Source organism: Ovis canadensis, chromosome 7, assembly GCF_042477335.2.
Source record: "Ovis canadensis isolate MfBH-ARS-UI-01 breed Bighorn chromosome 7, ARS-UI_OviCan_v2, whole genome shotgun sequence".
Lineage (NCBI taxonomy): Eukaryota > Metazoa > Chordata > Mammalia > Artiodactyla > Bovidae > Ovis > Ovis canadensis.
Window position 1 is genome coordinate 75,350,858 of NC_091251.1, and position 24,588 is coordinate 75,375,445.

The window sequence follows — 24,588 nt, forward strand, 5'->3', positions numbered from 1 at the left end:
TCTTAATCAAATAAGGTCACTAATGAAAATAAAATTACATAGTGAGACATTAGCACATGTAACAGATGGACTCATCTAAACTTGGGGTGCTATGAGTGCCAGGGGGGAGAGTGGCTCCAGAGTCTACCTAGAATTAATTAGGTAAAGGAATGGTGAGGAAAACCATTCCAAATAAGGCACCTGTACTTACAAAGGCTGTGATCAAAGTCTCAAACAATGCAAGTTCAGTGTGGCTTCCTGTTAGACTGCCTGAGCTAGGGGTGGCGGGGAGGGTGGAGACTCAGTCAGATTTCTATTCTGAAAAGTCCAATGCATTTTAACAGGACCCCTGGGAGGCTGGGGCAGCCACAAGCAGAGCATTCTGTGGATTCTCGGACCCCAGCTGCACCCCATCTATACGAGGACAGGTAGGCTGCCTTAACAGAACATTGGGAAGCAGGGACTGATGGACCTGAGAGACTGAATCCTCCAGCATCTGTGCTAGGAAGAGGCTCACTGACATGTGTACGTGATCAAGCGGAGGGAGAACGCAGTAAAATCCCTAACTTCTAACTAGCGATGGGTCTAGATCAGGGTCAGCAAACTACAACCCATGAGCCAAATCCAGCCAGCACCTATTTCTGGGCAGCCCACAAGTTAAAAATACTTTTCACAATTTTAAATGGCTGGAAAAAAATCAAAAGAAGATGACTATTTTGTGCCAGGTGAAAATTACATGAAATTCACATTTCAGTGTCTATAAATAAAGTTTTAAGGGAAAACAATCATGCTCATTTGTTTACTATCGTCCATGGCTGCTTTCACGATACAGCAGCAGAGCCAATAACTGCGACCAGCACTAGGGTAGTGCCGTGAAGCTAAAATTATTTACTATCTGGCCCCTTATAGAACAAGGTAGCCCGTTCTTAGGCTAGTCAGAAGAGCCTATAAATCTGAGCTTGTGGTCAGAAACTGACAAATGAGCTTTAGTGGGAACAAGTGCAAAGTAATGCACATTGGGATAAAAATATACAAACTATTTATAAAATGAAGACAAGGCTCTGAGCTATGAGGTCACAGCTCAGAACTAAGCACAATGGCAAAGACTGAAGGCAGCTAGAGTAACAGTGTGTGAATTTCCTGCCCCAGACTATAAGAATCAGTACACAATGGGTGAGGTTGGCTGTCTGATGACATCCCTGGTAGAGGCCTGGGGAATGATTTCAGGACAACTAAGCTAAAATTCAACCTAGAAGAAAGGCCATATTATTTTGCACTTTCACTTAAAAGTTATATACAGACAAATATAATGACAGTCTGCATATAATCTCCAGAAGAAATTAGTGATAAAGATTTAGAGTGTATGGTATTACTACTGGGTTACTGGGGGATGGGTTATCATCAAGACTTTGTTTTGTTTAACTTTATAGCCCCAGTCCCTAGTTCAATGACTGGCATATGATAAGAGTTCAAATAATATTTGTTGAATAAAAGGAGAGAAGGAAGGAAAAAGGAAAGATGAGAAGGAAGGAGGGAAGGAGAGGAAGAGAGAGAGGATGAAGGAGGGGAAGAAGGAGGGAAACTGGATAGAACCTATAGAATTTGAAGGCTGAACAGGAGTTGGACACCCTCCAAGAATGGGGAAGAACATCCCAGTGGAAAAACAGAAGCATAAGAGGCCAGGAGAGACAATGAGGCCTGGAAATATGTATCACAATAAAACTCTCTGTCACCTTTGCTCTATCTCCAAGGTAACTTGGTTTCTCCTACCACCGGCCCTGTGAAGGGGCCAGGGCCACAGGAGAGGTGTGTCCTCCAGGATAATTAAGGTTATCAGCCAGACAGTAAGTTCCTCAGGCTCTCCAGGCAGTAGGGCATACACTGATTTCTTCAGCCTGATCCTCAGGGGTAGTTTCCACACCTGCAAAGCTGACAGAATTGACCTGGGACCTTGGCGGCTCTAGCAGGGTCATCCAGGGCCCTACCTCGTGTGGCCGCCTCCCTCTTGGACACCTCTGACCTCTTCCATTTCAGTGTAACAGGATTCACATCTGGAGAGTTCCCTGAGAACACCCATCCCCGTGTGCTGCAGGCCCGAAAGGAACAAGGTGCCTTTCTCAGGTAAGATACTCTGCCTGCCCGACAAGCACTCAGCCAGGGCTCCAGAATCCAAATGTTCAGGGTTCTGGAATCTATTCTCGCTGTGAGGGAAACCCATCCTAGTAATGTGAAAGTCCTAGGCCCTGGGAATCCCCTCTGTTCCAAGCCAACCAGGACAGTTGGTCACCTGCCAGATGGATTCCTCATTTAATACACTGGGCTGGTTGGGGAGGAGGAAATTTCCCTCCATCCCTCTTGAATTCATGTGGCTGGACTTAAAATTAATGGAAAAAAGAAACAAATTTAAATTCATGCCCATGGAATATCCATAGAATGAGACCAAAGAAGTAGCCAAAGTAGGCAGACTTTATACTGTTTTCTCTTTGGCTACACTGGGTCTTCGTTGCTGTACCCAGGCTTTTTCTAGCTGCGGTCGCTAAGCCATGTCCACCTCTTTGCAACCCCATGGACAGAAACCCACCAGGTTCCTCTGTCCATGAGAATTCCCAGGCAAGAATTTTGGAGTGGACTGCCACTTTCTTCTGTAGAAGGATCTTCCCCACCCAAGGATCAAACCTGTGTCTCCTGCTTGGCAGGCAGATTCTTTACTGCTCAGCCACCTGGGAAGCCCCTCTCACTGCAGTGGCAGGGGCTACTTTCCCTTGCTTTGTGCAGCCTTCTCATTGCAGTAGCTTCTCTTGTTGGGGAGCACAGGCTCTAGGTGCACGTGCTTCAGGAGTTGCAGCACACAGGCTCACACCATATATGGCTCATGAGCTCGAGAGTGTGGGCTCAGTAGCTGTGGCACACAGGCTTATTTGCCCCACAGCATGTGGAATCTTCCTGGACCAGGGATCAAAACCATGTCCCCTGCCCTGGCAGGTGGATTCTTAATCATTGGACCACCACCGGAAGGACTGGTGCTGAAGCTGAAGCTTCAATACTGTGGGCACCTGATGCGAAGAACAGACTCATTGGAAAAGACCGTGATGCTTGGAAATACTGAAAGCAAAAGGAGAAGCGGGTGACAAAGGATGAGATGGCTGGATGGCATCACTGACTCAGTGGACGTGTGTGTGTGTGTGCATGTTAGTAGCTTAGTCATGTCTGACTCTTTGCAACCCCATGGACTATAGCCTGCCAGGCTCCTCTGTCCACAGAATTCTCCAGGTAAGAATACTGGAGTGGGTTGCCATTTCCTTCTCCAGGGGATCTTCCTGAACCCACATCTGCTGCACTGCAGGCAGATTCTTTACCATCCGAGTTTGAGCAAACTCCAAGAGATAGTGGAGGACTGGGAAGCCTGGTGTGCTGCAATTCATGGGGTTACAAAGAGTTGGACACGACTTAGCAACTGAACAACAACAACAAAAACCAGGGAAGTCCATATTTTATACTTTTTAGACAAACTTTTTTGTGAGGAATTGGCAGGACAAAGAAACTTAGGTTCTGGGTGCCCAATTCGTGAAGAATCAAAACAGAGTTTTGGCTTGGGGTAGAAAGGTAAAGAAGTAGTGAAGGTTTGTTTACACAGGCTTCTCAGTTCCAATTCCCTATCTTTGGTGATAAGGTGTCCTTGTATCTGCAGATGTAGGGAGTGTACTTTTCACAAGAAGAGATTTATTTCCAGCTTTCAGGAAGACAGAAGGTTCATAGTGCCTCTTCTTCAGTTGGCCATAACTTTGATTCAAAGTAAATAATATGCCATCGAGGCATATTTTGAGGGTGGCCTACCCAACAGGCTTCTTGTTCCACTGTTCCCAGACCACATGTGGGCCTACTCCAGAGAAACTGCTGCCCCCTAGAATGTGCAGAGTGGCTTCTTCTAGATCAGGGAAGGGACAGCATGGGACAGTTGGGTCAGTGGGAATAGAAGAGACCAACAGGCCAAGGAGGAGAGGTTTCTGAGGAATCTCAACTATTGGAAACTTGGATCTAAGACTCTCATTTTTTATCTGATGTCTCTATGTGTTTCTGTGTAAACAATGAGGATGAAACAGTACTTGGTATCAGGGCAAACCTTCAACATTTACAATGTTTGAAGATATGGAAGAACTACCAAAGGGAAGACTGCCTGAAACATTCTTTGTTGAGTAAGCAGAATGTGAGTTATTAAAATATAAATAACAAGGGGAATATATAACTTTGTTGGTCAGTATAAAACAGTTGTAATAATTACAGTAATTTATATCTAATGACCATGTAGCATAGTGATTATGAGGCATTACTGTGTCATGTAAATCATACACAAAGATCTTTGTGATTAGGGTACTAAATTCTGCTCAGTCATGTGTGCACTGGTGGCCAGCTTAAAACCATTTAAAGTAATTTAGGCTGGCTTAGTCTGGTTTTTTTTGCTTCAGGGAATACAGAGAGTGAAATAGTAGGTGAACTTGTTTCATTTGAGTCAGCGAGGACCAATATAAAGATACTTAAAAACAAAATTAAACGCCATCTTTATTTGTAAAAGAATTCTGGGAAAAAGTCAAAGCACTTTGTAGATTTTAATCTAATCAATCCTCACAACAACCCCAGGAGGGAGTTCTTACACAATGGCTTTCTTTGTTTAAAACCACCAGTTGTCAGAGGCCACAAAAGAGTCCCTTTGTCTGTCATTGCTTCTTTGTCCCAGTTTAATTCATAAATGTTGTAACATTCTTTGAAATGAGTCTAGTATAAATACAAACTACTAGCATATTAATAATCTCTAGTCATTATGAGGCATATTGACCTCCCCGGTAAGAATTTCTTACAAACGACTTTACACACTAGCTTAGCAACATAGAAATATTGTTAGAAAGGAATTTAAAGTCATGGATGAACTCTCTATAACAAAAATATTTTCATCTATTAATCCCATGTATTTACAGTGTTTCCGCTCTGAGTATAATGTCAGCTACTAAGGGCACACAGAGCCTAGGCGAGAAATAAAGTAATTGTAACAGTGAAATATATGTGGTAGTGATCAAGAGGTCTAAGTGAGTCAAAACATGTTTAATAAACCAAAAATGGAGTGTAGCAATCCTAAGAAGGATATCGGATGACCAGCATTCGCCTGTACCCTTGGTTTGCAATTTGATTTAGATGGCGTGGTCTTTAATAGTTCTCACTAGCAAAATAGGTTAAGTGGATGTTTCACATTCAAAATCTCGTTGGATTCTTACAGTGTCGCTATGAAACAGGTAGGACAAGTTTTATTTTCCACTATTAACACACAAGAAAATGAGCTTAACAGTAGTATGCTGCTAGAGATCACAGTGAATAGATGGCAAAATTAGAAGCTGAAACCAAGTTTTCCAAATTCCACCCTCATCTTCAAGTTCCCCCAGCCCAGCCATAACCTCCAAACTCCAGGACTGATGCGCTCAGTTCTTTCTACATATATACTTTTTTTTAAGTTGATATGTTGTATTTTTATTTTTATTCAGTTCAAGAATTTTTTTTTTTTTTTTTTTTTTGGCAAAGCAGCATGCAGGCTCTTAGTTCCCCAACCAGGGGTCAAACCTGAGCCCTCTTACAGTGGAAGAGCCAAGTGGTGAGTCTCAACTACTGGACTAGAGGGAAATCCTATGCTTAGTTCTTAAATTACTGTCCCAGCTGGGACCTCCTATTCCCTTTTATTTCAGCCAGACATGATTAGAGAAATCCATAGAAATATTTAATTTAAAAATTTTTTATTGTTTTTTTTACTTTATTCTACCTTACAATACTGTATTGGTTCTGCCATACATCAACATGAATCCGCCACGGGTGTACATGAGTTCCCAATCCTGAACCCCCCTCCCACCTCCCTCCCCATGCCGTCTCTCTGGGTCATCCCAGCACACCAGCCCCAAGCATCCTGTATTCTGCATCGAACCTAGACTGGTGATTCGTTTCTTACATGATATTATACATGTTTCAATGCCATTATCCCAAATCATCCCCCTCTCCCTCTCCCACAGAGTCCAAAAGACTGTTCTATACATCTGTGTCTCTTTTGCTGTCTCGCATACATCTTTCTAAATTCCATATATATGTGTTAGTATACTGTACTGGTGTTTTTCTTTCTGGCTTACTTCACTCTGTATAATTGGCTCCAGTTTCATCCACCTCATTAGAACTGATTCAAATGTATTCTTTTTAATGGCTGAGTAATACTCCATTGTGTATATGTACCACAGCTTTCTTGTCCATTCATCAAAGATATGAAAACTACGAACTTGTTTGAAAGTAGGTTTGGCTCACAGGTTGGTGAAATGGTAGATGGTCTCTAGAGCCAGAGATCTTATCTCTTCCCTGGCCAAGAAGGCAACTGCTGTCCCCAGGTAATCTATTTCTGTTATTTCTTCTACCTGGAGGAGAGGTTAAACTGAATCTCCAGCCACTGTGTTACTGAGTAATCCACAGAAAGATGAAAGCATTATCTTCACCAGAGTTGTGTATCACATCACTAACTCTTGTTCATACCTATCCAACAGCTTTCATCCCCTCCTAAAAAAGGTAAGGGAACACATTCCAAAAACATCCTATAGGAACTTCCTACAGCCACATACTCCAACAGACAAAAGAGTTCTCAGGATGAGGATATGCAGCATTTGAACCTGTCAGCTAAGTAGATGAAGCACCTTTTCTACATTTCAATTAAAAAAAAAAAAAAAAAAAACCTTCCATTCCCAAACAGGATTTCACAGGACAACGCAGAGGTCTCAAATTGTTGGCAAATTTTTGATGTATGAAACAGAGATCTATCCTAACATATCCCAAGAATTCTAGATATTTCTCTGCAGATTTTTCAGTTTTTGTGCAGAAAGAAACCAAGGAGGACAGTGTAGAGTGATAGTTAAGAGCTTGAGCTCTGAAACCAAACTGACCTGGAATTGAGTTCCTGCTCTGTTTGCAGCATGACTCTGGCCAAGTTACCTAATCTCCCTGAGATTCTATGTCTTCATCTACTTAAAAAATAGTAATCACTGGCATTGATAGAGTACTTACTATGTGCTAGGAACTAAGTATGCTAAGTTTTACATGCTCTATATGCATTAATCCTTATTAAGCCCTGTGAAGCAGGTATGATTATCACTCCCACTTCATAGGTAAGAAAATTGAAGCACGAAGAGGTTAAACAGTTCACCAGAGATTATATGACTCTAAGTGGTGAAACCAGGATGCAAACACAAGCAGTCTGACTCCCACATCCATGCTTTGTATCACTAGTGATTGTATCCTAACGATGCTGTAAGTATTAAATAAACTCAGGTAAATCAGATCCCTTGCCTAGTGCCTGACACATAAACAAGCCTTAATTAAATGTTAGCTGTAGTATTATTTTTAGCACTGCCATTTGTTCCAAGAGATATTTGGGCCAGAAAACAGGTTTTAACATAGGATATTTTGCATCTATTCCAGTTAACTGCCCTGAGATATGTGTCCTGAAATTGAATTGACCGGCCTCTGCTATTTTCTAAACCATCTGTATGTTATAGGTTACCTGGTTAAGAGACAAGCTAAATGGCTGACAACTTTTTCCATTTGCCCTGGCAAAGTATTAAGAAGTATTAAGTCTCATATAAAAGAATGGCATACTGACCAAGAGCTAGAATACTTGCAGGAAGCGCTCCGCTTATAAATGGGTTGTGTTTCAAAAGCTGACTTATCTATTGTTATAAACTCTGAATATGTAGATATAAGGTTGAAAATTGTAGTTACCTTCCAAGACTATTCACAGAAATCTATTTATTTAGCCCCCTTTAAAGTTCAATGATAGAAATCATGCCACTAACTCAAGGCAGGCCTAGGAACAAGAGTCCATGTGATAAAAGAATAAGAAAGGTGTCTTTTCTGGAACAGAGGAAAGTTGATATCTACTATATTAGTCATCTATTGCTGTGTAACAACTTACCCCAAAACTTTCCATATTTTAGCTCTTCCCAACAAAGTTTACTGCAAATATCAAAAACAAACAAAACATATGCTCTTGCCTCATCTTGTTTTTAAAAACATCTATCTCCATTCCTTAATGGAATCCCATTTGCAAAATTTTTATTAAAGAGTGATCACATTCCTGAAATATTTTATTCATTTGTTATTTCTCATTAGTAAGATTTCAGGCAATATAACAAACTAAAAGTACTAACAACAAATAAACTACTCCCAGTCTGGATGGATTAATATTAGAATTAAGGGAGCAACCTTCAGGAAAATTTCTTCCTTCTGTTGATAACGACCGAGGTCCCCTGGTTATTAAATACTCTGGGTCTAGGGAACTAGGGGATCGCTAATCCAGTTTTCCTAATCTGACTCCCATGACTGTAGTTCTATAGGAATATCGTGGGCATTCAAAGGTGAGTTGCACCTGAGACATGCAAGATTCTAAAATGTCATCTGGATCTTCAGAGGAAAATGATGTTTATATGACTTTTTATTGTATTTTCTGTAACTTAAAATGTGGTAATTCATATAGATTGTTGTTAAAATACATTTATAAACACTGGATTAATGGGAGTTTGCACTACAATTCAAGTCCAAGTAGAAGCTAGGGTCTTGATCTGTGAGTTCTCCTAACAGTGCTGTTGTTTTAATCTTATTTTAGTCTGAAACTCATTTGAGAATATGATGAAGGCTAACAGACTTACTCAAGAAAATTCATATACCCACAAAATTTTGCATGTAGTTTTAAGGCCTCCAAATCCCCTAAGACTCACCTGGAGAATCGCCAGAGAAGCAGAAGGTGGGGCTTATTGTCATTTCATTTTGTCATTAAAATTAGATCTAAATTAGAAGCTACTAATAAAAACTTAATTCTTTTTAAACCATGTTGTTAAATAGAATCAACAGCCAGTACAGATTCTTTTACAGTAAGTTTGCCACTTACAAACGAATTCCATTCTGGGAGCATGTCTGCAAGTCCAATTTGTTCCAACAAAGTTAGCCTAGGTACCTAACGAACACAATGGGCTCTATAGTACTGTACTGAAATAGGTTTATAATACTTCATAATACTTTTTACACAAATAATGCATAAAAACAAACACAAAAATAAACATTTTTAATCTCATAGTACCTTGAAAAGTACAGTAGTACAGTACAACAGCTGGCATACAGGGGTTGGCACTGAGTGAGGAGTTGGCAAGAAGAGTTACTGACTGGAGGGAGAGGAGGTGGGAGCTGATAGTGCTGAAGGATTGTCAGCATCAGGAGATGGAGGGCAAATTTCACTCACACCTGACATTAATGGCAGAGGTTCTGATTCCTTGCTGGATTCAAGTCTATCTACATTCTTGAAAAAAAAAAAAAAAGATCCAGTGATGTCTGGGTAGTACTATATACCAGCTACATCATGGCTGCTTTTAAACTTGCTTCCGGACATCTTGAGCTTAAAATAAAGATACTGTAGCACTATATATAGTATTGTACAGTAAAGTACACAGAAGCACAACCACTTCTAGAGCATGCACATATATGATAATGTATGCCAGACGCGTGAACTAACCTATGTGATTAGACGGTGGGAAAGCATGGAAAGCATGTTCGCATCTTTAAAAGTTCACATCTTTGACCGGTCACAACTTGAAGGTTGGTATGTAGGGGACTCACCGCACTATATATAGTTCCTGTGCTTGGGTTTAGTCCGTACTGTAAATACCTTGGCGGCAAAAGGAACCTGATAGGGAACACACAGATAATACATATTTGCTGATAAACAACAGTAAATATAAAGCAGGACACTGAACTGTTTACGACCACAAGCCTTGCCCTCTCCAAGCTGATCTGACTGTGCAGCAAACTTTGCTAACCTGCCAGACAGGCAGCAACTCTAATGGCAGAAAAGCTGCTCAATTTAGCAAGAAAGGGTTACATTTTCCTGTCGCCAAGCATCCGAAACCAAGATCTCAATCAAAGATTCTCTAGGCCGTCCTTCAGCGGAGCGAACTGCCTGCAGCAACGCCCAACCTCGGGTGGGCGGGACCGTAGAAATCTACCCACTTAGCCCGAGGATTCCAGCTCTCTCCGACCTCGCGGCCTCGAGAAGTGGAGAGCCGGGTGAGGGGCGGGCGACGCGGCGCGCGCCCCTGCCCTGCCCCGCCCCTCGTGTGAGCCTCTGCCCGGCGCGCCAGGCCTGCGTGTCCTCGCGCCCACCCCTCCCTGGCGCGGCTCGTCCGCGGCCGCTCCAGCGCACGCGCGCGGCTTCGCGCAGGGCGGGGAGAGGCGGCGGCCGCGGGCGCCCGGCCCCGAACCTGTCAGACTCGGGAACCCGGCCTGGAGCTGCGGGCGCTGCAGGCTCGAGGACCGCCCCGCTCCTTCGCGGCCCCGGGCCGAGATGCGCGAGCCGGCCCCGCGGAGCCGGCCGGGGCGGGGAGATGAGCGGCGGCCCGGCAGCGGCACCCCAGGTAGAGCGCTGCCCCCTTTCGGAGCTCCGGCGCCCCCCGCCGCCCCGGGCTTCGGAACTTGTGGGCTCTGTCGGGCTGCCTTTAATTTATAATGTGCTTCGTTTCCCACAGAATGAGGAGGGACGCGCCGCAGTGCCACTGGGAACTGGCTTTCGAGTGAAGTAGGAGTCGCCGGCCGCCCGCCTGCACCCAGCCGCTCGGCGCCGCGGCCGCTCAGCCAGTGCTATGGCCGGATCCGGCGTGTGGAAGCGCCTCAAATCAATGCTGCGGAAGGATGATGCGCCGCTGTTCTTAAATGACACCAGCGCCTTTGACTTCTCGGACGAGGTGGTCGACGAGGGGCTTTCTCGGTTTAACAAACTTCGAGTTGTGGTGGCCGACGATGGTTCCGAAGCCCCAGAAAGGCCTGCTAACGGGGCGCACACGGCCCTCCAGGCCGACGATGACTCCTTGCTGGACCAGGACTTACCCTTGGCCAACAGTCAGCTGAGTTTGAAGGCGGACCCCTGTGACAACTGCAGCAAGCAGAGAGAGTTGTTGAAGCAGAGAAAGGTGAAAACCAGATTGACCATTGCTGCCGTTCTTTACTTGCTTTTCATGATTGGAGAGCTTGTAGGTGAGTTGTGTTGCCAACTCACTTCCCATTTACCTTGCCTACTGCTTTGGGGTTTAAACTTGCTTTTTAGGAAGCTTGTTATTTATCAAGATACTGATCTGGTGATGTGCCGAGGCCTCACAAACTGCAGATCAGCCTAGGTACAAAAGTTATCTTTGCAGGCATGGGTGCATTTGGTGACTTTCCAAAGCTAACTTTTGACATTTTCTAGTTCTCTGAACACCATGTCATCTACTGTAAAGTTAAGGACATTTTCTTCATTATATATCATGTAACTTCCTGTTTCAGAAAAAAAAATCTCATAAAACACTAGGTTAATTTTTGCAACGTTTAAAATAGTAAATTATTCTAAAATTACTTAGAAAAATAACATTTTACTATGTGAAGGGACCTTACTGAACACCTGCTCCATCTTTTTTAAGAGTTCTGAGGGCACAGAGGCTAAATAGATTATGAAGACACTTAAGTAAGTGAAGATCTACCATCCCGTTGTCTTGATTTTTTTCCCTCTGCCATTGAATTTAGTGGTTGTTTACTATTTCCTTTTGTATTTATATCCAGGAAATTTGCATAGGTAAATACTACTAACTAACCTCAAAGTTTTTCATTTTAAGGAGGATCTGAAAGTCAGACGTCTTCCCCAGATTTTATGAATTTGGCTTTTTCACTTTTTAATTATTCAAGTAATGCAGTTTTACTATGAAATACATTCTCCATTTAGATATTAATTTCAGAGTCACATAAGTATAACTGCTAACTTCTCTAAGTGATCATTGATAAAGTGACATTAAAGAAAGGAGATTATTCTCTTGTGTTCTCCTTTTTTATATTTTTCCACACCCTGGGGCTTCTGGGATCTTAGCTCCTGGACCAGGGACTGAACTTCTGAGGTAATCGGAACCACTGGACTGCCAGGGAATTCCCTCCTGTGTTCTCTTAATGAAGAACCATGATGAGAACAGAGAAAGCCATCTGGATTTAAGATGCTGGCTGGGGATTACGTGCAGAAAAATTATGTACATTTCCTAAATCGTTTCATACCACTCCTCCCCAGTGCTCACTTCACCCATGCTAACCTTCTTTCTCCCTTTGACTCACAAAGCTCTTTTCCTGCCCATAACACCTTCAAACTGACTGGCCCCTCTACACCAGTGGCTTTCAAACTTTTTTGATCTCACTGTAGTAAGATACACGCTTAACATAGTGACCTATGTAGGCATGCATGCATACATATGTAAGTATGTTCAGACACATACACATATGTATAAATATGTGTATAATTAAAACAAAAGTTGCATGTCATGTGATGTGTTCTGTTTTTTCAATTATGGTCCAGCCCATAATTGATTTCATGGTCTATGAATGGGTCACAGCCCACAATTTGAAAAACACAACTTTGTATGGACTGCCTTTTCCCAAAACATTCTAGGATGACTTCTTGTAATTATGTCTCATCTCAAAAGATACCTCTTAGAGACCTTTCTGACTGCCTGTAGGTCTTTTCTCCCCTGTTCCTTCCCCGACTTTAAAAGCCCTCAGACTGTCTTGCTTGTATATTCACTTGTTTAGTATCAGTGTCCACTGTAATATAAGCTCAGTTACCAGCACACAGCACAATGACTAGCAAAGAGTATACATTCAATAAATTTTTGTTTAATTAATAATTACTGTTTGAGAATTATAAATGTTTACACTGTAAAGAAAGGAGTAGAAGCTGAGATCAGATAAGGTATGCTCTCACACTGAGTCAGTGATGCCCAAATTCACATGAATATGGAGCCATTCAGTTAATATTTAATATTTGAAGTTAAATCACATTTAATCAAAATTTCCCCCTTAAAATTAGAGTTTACACCTATTAAAAATTACTAGGATATAACTGCCCTGACATTTTTTAAGCTTCTTACTTGGTAAATGATGTTTTGCGAAAGCTGCAATAAGCATTTCTTTTCAAATACTAACTTGATTTTGAAGTATGAAAATCTTGTCAAACACTGTAGAGGTACTAGTACTTAGAATAGACATTAATATTATTCAGAATGTTACATAGAATTAAATTGTAAACAGAGCATTTATTATAATGTGTCAAAAGCACTTAGAAATAAAACATCTTATGTAGAAAGTATGGAGTAATTTTTAAAATGAAATAATTTAAAAATCTGAAAGAGGAGACTTGATTTTGAATCTTGGGTTTGCCCTGAGATGTTAGGAAAGGTCAGTTCTTTCCATTCAGCAAGTATTTCTTGGTATACTTACTATGTACCAGGCAGTGTGCTGTGGTGTTCCAGATATACAATGGAGAACAAAACTATTATGATCCCTACTATCTAAAACACTTAATCTAATGTTTGGAGGACATTATGTCCTCCTGTAATGGAGGACACAGATGTTAAACATGCAAGTAAATTTAAAATGCAAGAGGTTTTAAGTACTGTGAAGAAAAAGAACAAGATACTATAGGACATAGTAATCAATAGGACATGGTTTATGTATGAGCCAGATACAGTTAAACCAAAAAAGAATATTAGGAGTTATTTAAGAAAAGGGAATGGAGGAGGACTTTTTTTGCAAGCAAAGAGAACAGCAAGTTCAAAAGTCCTAAAACCATCAGTTCTTTACGAGGACCTAAAAAGACCAGTTGGCCAGAATATAGTGAGAGGGAAAGAGGTAGGGGGCCCAGATCAAGTAGGTCCTGACAGACCATTTTAAATGAGTCTGTTCTTTAATTCTAAGTACAATGGGGAGCCAGTGATGGCTTCTGAGTAGAGACTGACATGATAGGATTTACTTTTTAAAAAGATAACTCTGACTCATATGGAGAGTGGATTGGCTGGTACAAGAGCAGAAGCAAGTATATTTTCACAGAAGTCCCAGTAGGAAGTGATTATGACTTGAAATAGAGTGGATGGAGAAAAATACACTGATTGAGAAACATTCTAGAGGTAACTGTGGCAAAATGGCTAATAAGGTGAACGTGAGAGTTGATGGGAGAGCAATATCAGGAATGATTCTGAAATTTCGTACCTAACCTGCTGAGTATATGGAAATGTGTATCATTTATGAAGCAGGGAAGGGAGAAAATACAGAACAGGATTTAAGCATGGGCTCAAGGGTTTTAGACATGTTAAGTATTACATGTATGTGAAATAGCCATGTAAAAATGTCTAGTGACCTATTATATGTAAGTCTGCCATTCAGAAGGGAGGTCAAGGTAGATGCCATAGGAACAGGAAAAATTATCTAGAGAACCCAAGTCTTGAGGAACTACAACTTTATAAGTCAGGCAGAAGGCAAACAAGTATCCCAGAACTGAAGAAAAGAGTATTTCAAATTGGAAATAAATAAGTTAAAGCTGCTGAGAGGCCCAATAAGATGAGAACTAAAATATCCTTTGAATTTAGTAATAGTTACTGACTGCTCTAACAGCTGCATGGGAGTGAAAAAGATATATGTGGATATATATATATATACACACACACACATATATATACATATATCCACATACATATATGGAATATATATATATTATTTCCACACAGATGGGGAAAACTGGAAAGGAGACAATAGCAACACAAACTAGAACGGAATCATGTAAAAGACGTAACTATATTAATAGGCCCAAGAAAGCCAATTCCTAAACAAGCAGTGGGGAAAACCAAGACCCAATCCAGTTTATGCTAGTGCATCAGAAACACCTAGATAACTTGTTAAAACACAAATTGCTGGACCAGAGTTCCTAATTAAGTAGTTCCGGGGTAGAATTTTCTAACAAGTTCCCAGGAGATGCTGATGCTGCTGATCCTGAGTACTACAATTGAGAACTGCACTAGAGAATACTAAGCAGGACTAGAATTGGTTGCATCAGGTACCCCTCTAAGTGGGTAAAGAGGAAGGCTAAAATAAGGAAAGTTTATGAAAATGTGTTTAAGAGCAGTCAGATATAACCGTATAATAATAGAATAAGTATCCATAGAGATAAAATGAGATCATGAATCTATGAAACAAGAATAGGCTATTCTTAAAAAGAAATTCAGAGTAGAAAAAAATATTTTGAATAATAAAAACATTAAAATATTTTTTAACTCCAAACAAATTAGATGGTGAATTAAGATAGTCTCTTACAGAATAGAGCAGAGAGATAGAAGATCATGGGGGAAGAAAGGCAAGAAAACTAGTATATGAGTTCAAGTTCCAAATAATAGGGGCTTGGGGAATAGAGAAAGCATAAGAAAGAAATCATCAGCAACATAGTTTAAGAAATTTCCCAAGAACTGACGGGTATATAATTACAGACAGAGTCAATAAAAGCCCAAATTGGATGAAAATAATACCACACCGAGGTACGTCACTGTAAAATTTCAGAAGACTTATTTATTGCTTCAGGCAACTGGTGTGTTCAACAACTGTCTCTGATTGTTTTCGACAAACAATCACTGTGGTTTGCACCAGGGCCAAGTTCCAAGTCAAGTCAAATAAAAAGAACCTTACAAGTATAGTCTCTGAGGGAATCACCAAACAGGTCAAATAATGACAATTTCCTGGCGGTGGGGCTTTTAATGACCTCTAACTCCATCCAGGATGTCTCTGGTGGCTCAGATGGTAAAGAATCTGCCTGCAATGCAGGAGACCCAGGTTCAATCCCCAGGAGAAGAAAATGGCAACCCACTCCAGTATTCTTTCCTGGAGAATCCCATGGACAGAGGAGCCTGGCTGGCTACAGTTCATGGAGTCACAAAGGATGAGACACAACTGAGGGACTAACACTTTCACTTTGAACTCCATCCTATTCCCTACAGTGGCTGCCAGGCTGAGGTTTTCACTGTGCTCACTGCTTGTTAGTTTCCAAGGCTACCATGGAATTGAAGAGGGAGAGACTGGGTATAAAGCAAGTTAAAATGCCACAGAGCTACTGAGATTCTTATCAAGGTTGAGGCTTTTCCTTGAATAAATGCTACCTTTATCAGCCTTTGTTTAATTAATGTGCATAGTTTTCAGAAAGCTAGTTTGAACCATTTTTGCCCATGTTCCATGCCTTGTATGGAGGAGATGATTTTCAGAGGTCCTTACTCTGCTTTCTTTGGTGGTGATCACCACATGTGGCTCTTTAGGCTAACTAAAATAAATTCAGTCCCTTAGTTGCTCTAGCCATATTTCAAATGCTCAAAAGCCACATGTGACTAGCGGCTACTCCACTGGCCAGCACTGATAAAATATTTCCATCATCTCAGTTTTATTGGACAGTGTGGCTTTAAGGTATTATCCTCGTTTTATAGATGAGTAAATTGAAGCTCAAAAATGAGTAAGTAACTTGCTCAAAGTCTCAGATTTCAAAGTCCTGGAAGCCTGGCATGTTGCAGTCCATGGGGTTACAAAGAGTTGGACACGACCCAGCAACTGAACTAAACTGATGGTATTAACCACCAAGCAATATTTTCTCTCAGTGATTTCCAGCTTTTTCATGTCAGGGAAAACGTATAAAAATGGTATTTGTATAGACAACACTGGGATAAATGGATGTGTCTACAAGATCATCAGCCCCACTTCTGCTGCTCTTGGCTCTGCACACCCATCTCAGGAAAGGGGAATCAACAGCTCAGCACATTTTAAGTGTCACAACATCCTGATCATGAAGTTCTGCAGTACACTGTAACAGTAATTCTCATAGTGTGGTTTCAAAACCAGAAGCATCAGTGGCGACCTAGGAACATGTTCAGTTCAGTTCAGTCGCTCAGTCGTGTCCAACTCTTTGCCACCCCATGAATTGCAGCATGCCAGGCCTCCCTGTCCATCACCATCTCCCGGAGTTCACTCAGATTCACGTCCATCAAGTCAGTGATGCCATCCAGCCATCTCATCCTCGGTCGTCCCCTTCTCCTCCTGCCCCCAATCCCTCCCAGCATCAGAGTCTTTTCCAATGAGTCAGCTCTGCACATGAGGTTGCCAAAGTACTGGAGTTTCAGCTCTAGCATCAGTCCTTCCAAAGAAATCCCAGAGTTGATCGCCTTCAGAATAGACTGGTTGGATCTCCTTGCAGTTCAAGGGACTCTAAAGAGTCTTCTCCAGCACCACAGTTCAAAAGCATCAATTCTTCAGCGCTCAGCCTTCTTCACAGTCCAACTCTCACATCCATACATGACCACTGGAAAAACCATAGTCTTGACTAGACGGACCTTAGTCGGCAAAGTAATGTCTCTGTTTTTCAATATGTTTTTCAATATGCTATCTAGGTTGGTCATACCTTTTCTTCCAAGGAGTAAGCGTCTTTTAATTTCATGGCTGCGGTCACCATCTGCAGTGATTTTGGAGCCCCCAAAAATAAAGTCTGACACTGTTTCCACTGTTTCCCCATCTATTTCCCATGAAGTGATGGGACTGGATGCCATGATCTTTGTTTTCTGAATGTTGAGCTCTAAACCAACTTTTTCACTCTCCTCTTTCACTTTCATCAACAGGCTTTTTAGTTTCTCTTCACTTTCTGCCATAAGGGTGGTGTCATCTGCATATCTGAGGTTATTGATAGTTCTCCCGGCAATCTTGATTCCAGCTTGTGTTTCTTCCAGGCCAGCATTTCTCATGATGTACTCTGCATAGAAGTTAAATAAGCAGGGTGACAATATACAGCCTTGATGTACTCCTTTTCCTATTTGGAACCAGTCTGTTGTTCCATGTCCAGTTCTAACTGTTGCGTCCTGACCTGCATACAGATTTCTCAAGAGGCAGGTCAGATGGTCTGGTATTCCCATCTCTTTCAGAATTTTTCACAGTTTATTGTGGTCCACACAGTCAAAGGCTTTGGCATAGTCAATAAAGCAGAAATAGACGTTTTTCTGGAGCTCTCTTGCTTTTTCCATGATCCAGCAGATGTTGGCAATTTGATCTCTGGTTCCTCTGCCTGTTCTAAAATGAGCTTGAACATCAGGGAGTTCACGGTTCACGTATTGCTGAAGCCTGGCTTGGAGAATTTTGAGCATTACTTTACTAGCATGTGAGATGAGTGCAATTGTGCAGTAGTTTGAGCAATCTTTGGCATTGCCTTTCTTTGGGATTGGAATGAAAACTGACCTTTTCCAGTCCTGTGGCCACTGCTGAGTTTTCCAAATTTGCTGGCATATTGAGTACAGCATTTTCACAACATCATCTTTCAGGATTTGAAATAGTTCAACTGGAATTCTATCACCTCCACTAGCTTTGTTCGTAGTGATGCTTCCTAAGGCCCACTTGACTTCACATTCCAGGATGTCTGGCTCTAGATGAGTGATCACACCATCATGATTATCTGGGTTGTGAAGATCTTTTTTGTACAGTTCTTCTGTGTATGGATGTGAGAGTTGGACTGTGAAGAAGGCTGAGCGAGATCCAACCAGTCCATTCTGAAGGAGATCAACCCTGGGATTTCTTTGGAAGGAATGATGCTAAAGCTGAAGCTCCAGTATTTTAGCCACCTCATGCAAAGAGTTGACTCATTGGAAAAGACTCTGATGCTGGGAGGGATTGGGGGCAGGAGGAGAAGGGGATGACAGAGGATGAGATGGCTGGATGGCATCACGGACTCGATGGATGTGAGTCTGAGTGAACTCCAGGAGTTGGTGATGGACAGGGAGGCATGGCATGCTGCGATTCATGGGGTCACAAAGAGTTGGACACGACTGAGCAACCGAACTGAACTGAACTGAACTGAACTACTCGCAAAAAAGCATGTAGAGAAAAACTGTCAAAGTATGAGAATCTTTTATTGATTAGCCAAAATTAAGAAAAGCCTCCCTGAGAGATGAAATTCGGTCTGCCAGAAGTGAATTTTCACAGTGAATTTTGAAATAAATCCCTGGTGGCAAGATTTCTTCCTTGAATGCAAACAGAACTCAGATTTTAAGAACATTATTTTTAATGCTAAAATATTTGGGGATGAAAATATTAAAGCTTTTCAAACTATTACCAGGGTATTGATAATTAGGAGATTTTTACATTTTTTAAAAACAATAAATAACATTATAATTGAAATCCAAATGCACAAAATTTTGCCACATTTCTGCTTGATCCCTTAGCATTGACTTGTAGAAGTAATAGATAAAATGCACACATTTCTAAAAAAATATTCCTGACCTAAATTATTCAAACACTTTTCAGAAATATCTTTCTGACCCAAGTTAGCATCACCACAAAGACCTTCTTACAGAAACTTCCCAAGACATGGGCATGAATATTTTAAAAGGCTTCCTAATATTAGTTGAAAATGGTACTTCTTGTTATTTATTCTAAAAGAGTTTGATTGCAAATTAAGTTGAACATGTTAGAAATGTAAATTCTCAGGCCTCATCCAGATCTACTGAATTAGAAATTCTGGGAGTGGGGTCAAGAAGTCCGTAGTTTAACAAACCTTCCAGGTAATTGTGATATACATACAAGCTTGAAAACTGTATAATAAAAATTTATTCTCTTAATGGTGATAGGAAAATTGGTTGACCATAATGGAACTAAATAATAATAATAAATAGTGTACATATATTATGTGTGTATATATATACATATATATAATAAATATATTTATATATACAGACACAGACATACACACCCAAATATATGAAATATATACATTATTATTATTTACTGGAAAACCAGTACAAAAGAATTGTATTCTAAATGACATCTTTTATCCCTCTATTAGGAGACACTGCTATTTATATCTAAGAGAATTAGTTATTTTTTATCTTTTGTTTTGAACTATTGAATATCTTATGAATTTCTTTAGTTTATGTTCAAACCCTCCCAAATTAGTGAATTCCTACCTTTTGTTCAGCTTTATTATAATATTTAGATATGGTGGTTATTAAGTTCACTAACACACTTAGCCGTAAAGAATATGACCCAGGTATGATCCCTGGGTCATGAAGATCCCCTGAAGCAGGACATGGGAACCCACCCTAGGACTCTTGCCTACAGAATCCAATGGACAGAGAAGCCTGGCAGGCTGCAGTCGATAGGGTCGCACAGAGTTGGAATCAACTGAAGCAACTAAGTGGCAGCAGCAGAATTAGTAGGTTGAGTAAAAGCTGAAGTGCTAAAACATAAAACTTATCTTGTGTTAGCCCCCCTTTAGTGCCTCTTAACTTTTTTAAGGTCATTGATTCCTCAGAGAATGTTTCTAGAAATGGACAGTCTCACCAGAAAAACATATATGTATAGTTAATGTTTTACATAAAATTTCAGGATACTTTGACTTAATTGTAATAGGATAAGTATTTAGTTAACTTTAGTTATAAGTTCATGTTTTGTAGAATATTGTATATTTGGGGTTTGATTGCTTATGTTTGTTATTTTAATTAACTTATTCCTTCTTTCCTGTCACCCTTACTCTAAGGTGGATACATTGCAAATAGCCTAGCAATCATGACTGATGCACTTCATATGTTAACTGACCTAAGTGCCATCATATTGACCCTGCTTGCTTTGTGGCTGTCTTCAAAATCACCAACCAAAAGGTTCACTTTTGGATTTCATCGCTTGGGTAAGTAATTGGGCATTTCTTTATTTATAACATTTTATAGTAAAATCACAATGAACTATATAACCTTTGATTAACTAAAGTCTTTCTGGTGATAGCCTGTTAGAACAAAGCAAATAAACAGAAAAATAGGAACACCTCCAAATTCATTATGTGTTATGCATTGGCTTAGGAAATAAAGCTATTCAGATATATATCTTCAGATATATATCTTCCAGGGTACATTCAGATATATATCTTCCAGGGTACATTCAGTTCATTCAGCTAAATAGCTTACACATGTAAAATTACATGGTAATCAGGTACTTCGCTGGCAGTCCAGTGGTTAGAACTCTGTGCTTCCACTACAGGGGGCACAGGTTTGATCCCTGGTCAGGGAACTGACCTGCATGCCATGGCACAGCCAAAAGAAAAAACTTATATGATGATCATTAATCTTCAAATGTTGTTCCCTGTGTCCTGAAGATGTTAACAGAAAAAAAGTTTACCTTCAGTTTACTGAACCAAGCAGAACTATATATATGTATTTAATTCATCAATGAGTGTTAACTTCTTTCTTTCACCTCAGGCTTTCCAATCAAAGCTACTGTAGTCCAGGTTTGGGGCACTACTGTAATTTGTATAACACACTGTATTGCTGACCTTCACTGTGGCCATTAACTGTAAATACAGCAAAGATTCTCTGCTTGACCAAACCTCCTGAATCATCTCCCAAGCCCATCTGTGTTCTTTCTTGTAAACTCTAGTTTTAGCAAGAACCTTGCCAAGCCAATTTAACAGAAACCCCATTCTCAATATTCGATGGGTTATCCCCAGGTGATGTCTCATCGCCCTGGTTTTCAATAAGACTTCCTATACCAATCTTTAATAAAGTCTTTAATAAAGTCTTCTGTAATAAAGTCTTCTTTACTATGGTTTAACAAGTGTCATTGAATTTTTTTCTTTAACAATGCACACATATTTTATTTTCCTATTTTGAATAAATATTCAATTAAAAGAAGTTAAAATCATATATTGTTATCCACACAACTCTTCTTCTTGCTTGTTTTTTAAAATTTTTACTTATTTTTAAAATACATATAGAACAGTCACTTGAATATGAAGTGCCATATGACCAATTTTTGCATTTGCTTAGAACCTAAAAATTGACATTTAAGTAGCTTCAGCAAAACTGGTCTTAAAGAACCAGAATTAACATCTTTTGTAGAGACGTTGACACTTTGGGCTAATATATTAATCAGTATCTCCCCTTCTTTGTTACTTTTTAGCTTAATCTTAACATGTAGGTCTCATATAATTTAATAGTTGAGTCTTCTGGTGTAAAACTTGACGTTGTACATGAATGGCTGTATTCCAAGTAGCTATCCAGGTCATAACTTAGGGAAATTATCTGGCATCCCCGTATCTCAGCATCCTTGGCTGCTGTACAAGAGAGGTAAAGCCCTGAATGAGGTCTTTCTGTTATTTGTTAAGCCAATGCATAACACATAATGCATTTGGATGTGTTCCTAAAAAAACTCCCACTGCTAACTGACACATTATACATCCATTTGTTTACTGATTGCCTTGGGGTTTGTAAACAGCTTCAAAATTATTCTCAAACTTTAATCTTTGTGTGATGTAAACTCTTGCAATTTAAGATCAGAACTCAAACACAGCATCATGGAATGGGGATTTTTATTTTCTAAAGAGAATATATTCATTTTAGATTGTAGATCCCTTGCAATTCTAATGAAAACAGTGGAATTCTCCTCTAGAAACATGCAGTAACATAGAAGGTTCTACAAATGATAAATTAAGAACACATAATCATGGAAATTCTGTTAAATGTCAAAGAAGTATTTATTATTTATTTGGTTGTAGATTACAAGCACTATGGAAAGATGAAAGAAAAAAGAACTGACTGGTTCTATTGTATTTCTGTATATTTCTATAGAAAGTCAAATTTTTCCCTTTACTTAAAAGTACTAGTTCAAGATGGTGGACTAGAAATCAGCATTTGAGACGGGAAATACATTTCAACAGGAAATGCAGAGTACCAAAACAACAAAGAAAAGCAAATGGTTGGGTTACCAATAAACAGGAAATTTCTGGAAGTCAGAAGGTAGATGGGAGTGGGTTGAAGAAAGAAACAAGCCAAGGAACAGCAGCCTAGAGTATGTTTGGGCAGGAACTGGATCAGCCTAATGGAACTCCAGAGAAGACTCAGGGACAGAAATGGCAGAAGTGAGAAAGAGGGCTTAAACAAGATTAACTGAATGGCTATAAATGGGAAACTGCTGCTACTAGTCAGTCCACTATGTCCCTACTTTCTGCCCATCCCCACCTCCCCTCAGGCAGTCTGCATTTCTCTCCGTGTGAACACCAAATAGTTCTTCCAGAAAGAAACTGAGCCAAATGTTTGGAGAAAGCTGAGGCTTTTAGTGTGAATGTTGATGCTCCAAAATAAATATTTTTCATCCTAGAATTCAGGGTTCTGCAGCCTTAGAGTTTGGGTCCCCACATACTCACGCTAAAAGTAATACACTTGTCTTAGTCTGCCCTCTATACCCCTTATTCATACCTATTTTAAATAGTTCTATATTATCCTTCCAGCATTTACTTTTTGCATAGTCCTGTCCTTCTACCCTAAATGTGAACAGACCAAGAATCTTTTAGGAAGTGAGAAAAACCAGCAGCATGAAAGAAAGTTTAAAAAAAAAAAAACTAACAAAAATTTGTCCTACCTGAAAAAGAGGTGACTTAAGAAACAGAGGAAAATGTTTTAAATTACCTTATTAATACTCAGTATAGTAAAACAGTAAAATATTTTTAAAAAAACATATAAAAAAAGCTCTCTGAAATTGAAATATTACAAAAAATGTTTTCAATAGGACTAGAAAATATAATCAAGAAAGTCCTCCATAAAGACAAATGCCATATGATAATATTAATAGATGAGAGCTAAAATATGATATAAATCAACCCATCTATGAAACAAACAGACTCACAGATATAGAGAACAGATTTGTAGTTGCCAAAGGGGATGAGGGAGTGGGGGGTGGGTAGGGGAGAGACAGAATGGGAGTTTGGGATTAGCAAAGGCAAACTATTATATAATAGGGTGAATAAACAAGATTCTACTCTATAGCACAGGGAATGACACTAAATATCCTATGAGTAACTATAATAGAAAAGAATATTAAAAAGAATATATATAATTGAGTCACTTTGCCGAAGAAATTTACAAACATTGTAAATCAACTACAGTAAAAATTTTAAACAATAGTAAAAAAGAAAAAAAGTCTCCCAGAATACAGAACAAAAATAAAAACAGGAAGAAGTTTAAAACTATAAAAGAATGATCTGGAAAGTCTGAAGTATACTATTAAAAACCTCAGAAAAAGAGACTTAAAAAATAAAAAGGAGTGACTGCTTCAGGATTATAGAGTTTCTTTTTGGGGCTGATGAGCATGTTCTGGAATTAATGGTACTTGTTGCACAATCTGTGCATATACGAAAACCCTCTGAATTGTCCACTTCAAAATTGTTAAAGTGGTAAATTTTGTTATTTGAATTTTATCTAAATTTAAGGAAGAGGATTGTTGTAATACAGATAGGTGAGTATTTTCCAGAGCTAAGGGGGGAATCACACCCTCACACTGGAAGGGCCTCTTGAGATCTTTTTCTTCTTTGTATTCCAAAATCTTACAAGGATATATATAGATAAGAACTTATTTCACTTATTCTGCTCTTTGAAGTAATGAAAGAAAAACTTATGATGATCTGAGGAGGATTAAAAAGGCAACAAAGGTATGTAGAACTGAACAAAGCTATAAACTGAAGCAGTGGCTGTCCTCATGTGCTATAAAATTCCACAGCTTCACAAGTAATCTAAGTTCTCTAGGGGAGGGTGTGTTTACATTGGACGCATTTAGAGAGCATGGCTCTTAATAACCTCTCAACCACCAAGACTTGGGGATTCAGGTCCTAAAGAACGGTTCGGAAGGAATTCCCCCTGAGAAACTTCTTGTTGGTTACTGTGC

The 24,588-nt window shown here is 39.9% G+C and overlaps 1 protein-coding gene across 3 annotated transcripts in view; it reads left to right on the top strand.

The window, feature by feature from the left end:
- The first annotated feature begins 286 nt into the window (after nt 1–286).
- SLC30A4 (solute carrier family 30 member 4) overlaps nt 287–24,588 on the top strand; it is a 41,097-nt gene continuing 16,795 nt past the window's right edge. For 2 of the 3 annotated variants that reach the window (XM_069596654.1, XM_069596656.1), the window contains exons 1-3: nt 10,023–10,448; nt 10,560–11,064; nt 20,420–20,566. In XM_069596654.1, coding sequence (XP_069452755.1) covers nt 10,674–11,064; nt 20,420–20,566 — 538 coding nt within the window. In that variant the 5' untranslated portion in view covers nt 10,023–10,448; nt 10,560–10,673. Of the gene's footprint in view, nt 408–2,013; nt 2,101–10,022; nt 10,449–10,559; nt 11,065–20,419; nt 20,567–24,588 lie in introns of those variants that run through there. The other variant, XM_069596655.1, reaches the window with a different exon arrangement.